Source organism: Phalangium opilio, unplaced genomic scaffold (assembly GCF_054372755.1).
Source record: "Phalangium opilio isolate 3A_F unplaced genomic scaffold, DU_Popi_V2 ptg000061l_1, whole genome shotgun sequence".
NCBI classification, from domain to species: Eukaryota; Metazoa; Arthropoda; class Arachnida; order Opiliones; family Phalangiidae; genus Phalangium; species Phalangium opilio.
In genome coordinates this window covers 10,923,202-10,927,247 of record NW_028324178.1, presented here as the reverse complement: position 1 = coordinate 10,927,247, position 4,046 = coordinate 10,923,202, and the positions used below count along the sequence as shown (strand labels likewise).

General features: G+C 41.3%; 1 protein-coding gene across 1 annotated transcript; it reads right to left on the bottom strand.

Moving 5' to 3' along the window:
• Positions 1-1,226: 1,226 nt before the first annotated feature.
• On the bottom strand, positions 1,227-1,894 carry LOC149665111 (uncharacterized). Its single transcript, XM_089842137.1, has 2 exons — positions 1,506-1,894; positions 1,227-1,429 (listed from the first exon to the last, which is right to left on the bottom strand). The coding sequence occupies exons 1-2, from the start codon at positions 1,746-1,748 to the stop codon at positions 1,301-1,303; spliced, it is 372 nt and encodes a 123-aa protein (XP_089698263.1). The 5' UTR covers positions 1,749-1,894; the 3' UTR covers positions 1,227-1,300.
• Positions 1,895-4,046: the final 2,152 nt, after the last annotated feature.

Below are 4,046 nucleotides of genomic sequence, written 5' to 3'. Positions count from 1 at the left end.
CTACAAAGTATCTGAAACGCGCCTGTTATTATCCTACAAAGTATCTGAAACGCATCTGCAATTATCCTACAAAGAATATGAAACGCGCCAATAATGATCCTGAAAAGTATCTGAAACGCGCCTGTAATGATCCTGAAAAGTATCTGAAACGCGCCTGTGATGGTTCTTGCAAAGTATTTGAAACGCGGCTGCAATTATCCTACAAAGTATCTGAAACGCGGCTGCAATGACCCTGAATAGTATCTGAAACGCGCCTGCAATCATCCTAAAAAGTATCCGAAACACGCCTGCCATTATCCTACAAACTTAGCAATTTCTGACTGTAACATTCCTACAATATATCTGGAAGGTACAGTACCTGTAATGAGCCTACAAACATCCTGATTTCTTACGGTGGTTACTATTTCCCCTCTGTTTTCTAGCTGTAAGGTAGCTATTTTATGACTCTAGAGTAGCTAAATTTTGTATACTGCTGTACTGAGTTTTCCAACGGAAGATATTTTTTCTGCAAAACGACTAAAATGTTCTGCATTGCTCTCTGGAATGCATCTTAATTTTGTCTGAAGTTGAACCTTTTTCAGGTTTATTCCAGTATTTTTCCAGAATATTCCAGTTTATTTGCAATATATTTCAGATTCTAAAAAATCTAATTAACAGCAAAATGCAGCCGTAAATTTTTGTACGGGTAAGAACCGCATCACCTAGGGCTAACATCTCCTCGGCACCGTCGGAAAAAGCATCCTCGGCGGAGGTAGGCGTTTCACCCGATGATTCCTTCAGTTCTGCATAGTGTATACGAGAATGACGCCTAAGATTTCCTACACGCGTGAAACTTACCCCGCACATATCACAGGTATATTTCACCCCATCATGCTGTTCGCGAGTATGTCTCGTTAACGTATATTTTCCTTTAAATTGTTTAGCACATACGTCACACGAAAACATAGTTTAAAATTATTATTTGTCTTACTAGATTGAAGCACAGAATAAAACAATTACTTAGCGTACTAGATTGAAGCACAGAATAAAACAATTACTTAGCTTACTAGATTGAACCTCAGAATGAAATAATTATGGTTCTTCCGGGTTTATATACCAGCCACGTTTTCCTTAAAACTTGAATTCACCCCATCAAAAGAACACTCCATTTCCTACAATCTAATCCGTAGGTAAAAATGTAAATTAAGAAATTTTTTATAGAAGTGTAATTGAAATTGAAGTCCACCGTAGATGATGGGGGTGACTCGAAGGTTGTGGTGGTGCTGGGTAAGATGGGTGGATTTAGATCCTCCACCGTTAGTCAAGGTGTTATTGTCGGTTCAAGCGATGTCGATCCACCGTCATTCGGGGCGGCAACTTCAATACCGAGGAAGTTGAGGATGTCCGCCATTTCCGTCTCCCCGTCCACCGGCAAAGGGATTTTCTCCACCTTTAGAAATAAGAAAAACAAATAAATACAAATAGAAATAGTACTAACGTATAACAGTTTCGGAAAATTAACTTACTGTAATGTACTCCTGGCTCCTTCTCAGCCCATTTTTTCGGATGTTTCCTAGATTGGCGTAGTAAGGAAGATCAACTCGTATCTGACAGGCGGGTTCGTCCAGAAAAATTCCATTATGCCATGATTGATGATATTTGCGGATGATAGTCTCGAATATTTTAAATGTTAATAATAAATTGGGGGCTATTAACCCTAATGTAGCAGTGTAGATAATTCTACAGATGGTGGGCTTGTTAGACTCCATGGTTAATTCCGTATTTACTGTATTATGATGCTTCCTGACGGGTCGAGTTAGAATGATACTTTCCGTAAATCTGAAAAGCTATTTATACCAATTCTATCCACACCACGTAATAAAATACTCAAATTTGAATTTAATTTTTATTTTCAAAATAAATGTTGGCACTAAATTTTTTCAACCACAAATTTAATCTGAAAGCTTTAGAAAGACAACAGTAATCTGTATTTCTATTGAAAATACAGTTCGATGGCAAAGGTTCTTTTGAAGGACCGCTTAATTTAGGGCAGCCAAGAGTCTCGGCATTTTCCACGGTGCCACCAATGGATTTCGAGAGGAAGATAGACTTCTCTAACCCTTTCGTCCAAAAGATATCAGCTTTCCCAGATAGTTCACTTAAAATGTTGGTAAAGTCCTCGAAAACGTATCCTCCATCGTTCCAACTGAGAGCGCAAATATTCCGCGAAACCCAACCATTTAATCGTCGGTCCTTCAAGCTTAGTTCGCCGTATGGGAACGGTGGCTTGAAAACGAACGTACCGTTTTCACCCGTTTCAACTATATAGTACGCTAATTCTTTTATTACATACTCGTTATTAGCTCGAAAAACTAGCCTCTAGGACGCATTTCTTCCCTGGAGAAATCTCCATCTTGAATCGTTCAATATATATATATATATATATATATATATATATATATATATATATATATATATATATATAAGAGAAAAAAACTTCAGGATCTAAAATATCCGCCAGTTTTTTTAGCTCCAGTGCACTCTAGGCCCTAGTTTCAAATACGTGTGAAATTGCCTACAGCCTATTACACGTATTTGAAACTAAGGCCTAGATGTCCGTGCACTCGTGCTAAAAAAACTCGCGCTTATTTTAAATCCTGAAGATCCTCAAGTTTTTTGTCTATTGTCAGCACGCATAAACCTAGGTTGCATAGAGACCTAGGTTTGCGCGTACTGACAACCGATGTTGTAACAGAGTATATACAGAATAAGCTGCCGTCCGAGATAGGGTGTTGCCTATCCTATAGCGTGAAAACAAATTTCCTCAAGCGCATGCTATTACTACCGTGAATTGATAGAAGGCCGGAGACCAAGGAGACTGTATAATAGGCGATTTAAAAAATGACGTTTCACATGGGGCGCGCGCAGAAACGCGGGAGGGAAAAATGCCATCCATCTCCGCTTTCCTCCCCCATTACATCGTTTGTACAGGGAACTTTTTAAAAAGGCTTATTATATATCCTCCTTGCTGAAAGCTCTCTCTCCCAATAAACGTGTTTTTCCCCTACCAACCTCCCCCCTCTTCAAAGACCCTTCGCTCGGGAGAGAGGAAAGGGGAATCAATTCACTATGCCTCTGCATTCAAAAAGCCCGCGAAATTTAAACTACATTTCTTTCCTCTCTCTCCTCTCCGGGCGAGACGCCCGTCTCCCTCCTCCCCATCTCACTATATACCAGGCACGGCAGGCAGGCAGTTCTCTCTCTACGTCGCGCTTTCAATTCGTTTCTCGGAGAGACCAAATTCTCCGTCAGCCCCCCTTTCAAAAACGTTACCAGTGCCAGTGGCTCTCTAAGAGCGTGGCGCACATGCGCAATCGGCGCAACCGAGAGAGAAAAAAGTCAGAGAAGTTTGTTTACATTATTACGCGGCCGAGGCTTGAGTTTTACGGTGTCGTGTCGGACTGTCGGTGTCTCGGTGATACTCCGATACTCGAGCCGCTTCGCGAATCGTGCGTGCCTACAGTGCTTCGGCGACGGGTTGCTCTCCGAGCTTCTCTCTCTCCGTATCGTGTACGCGTCTGGTAAAATAAAAAAAATCAGGGGTGGGGGGGGGTCTTGTGGCGTGGGCGTCGGGTTTTAAAAAATTCCGAAAAATTATAAAAGAAAATGAAATTTGTATTTGGAAGGACGCTTATTTTGTAATTCTCTTCAAAACTATAAAAACGGTACAACTTTATGAATTCCGAACTACCCAGCAGCGGTTCCCACGGATGGGCCATGCCATTACAAAAGATGGGGGAGGGCTGCGACAGGATTTAGGTAAAAAAGGGGGGGCAGCTTTCGTGCACCTAAAAATTTGAATCTTTGCCCGGGATTTGTTAGTAAGCATGGTGAATGATGTTAATTTAAAAATTTCGTAATGGCAGTTCTAAGTATGCAAACGTCACACCCTTCTATCTCTTAGCTCAGTGTAATCCCACTACCAAGCGCGTAAGTATCCACTCTCATAAATGCGCGCCCAGAGGAAGGGATACATAGTTTACACCCCCTCTCTACCGCCACTAGTC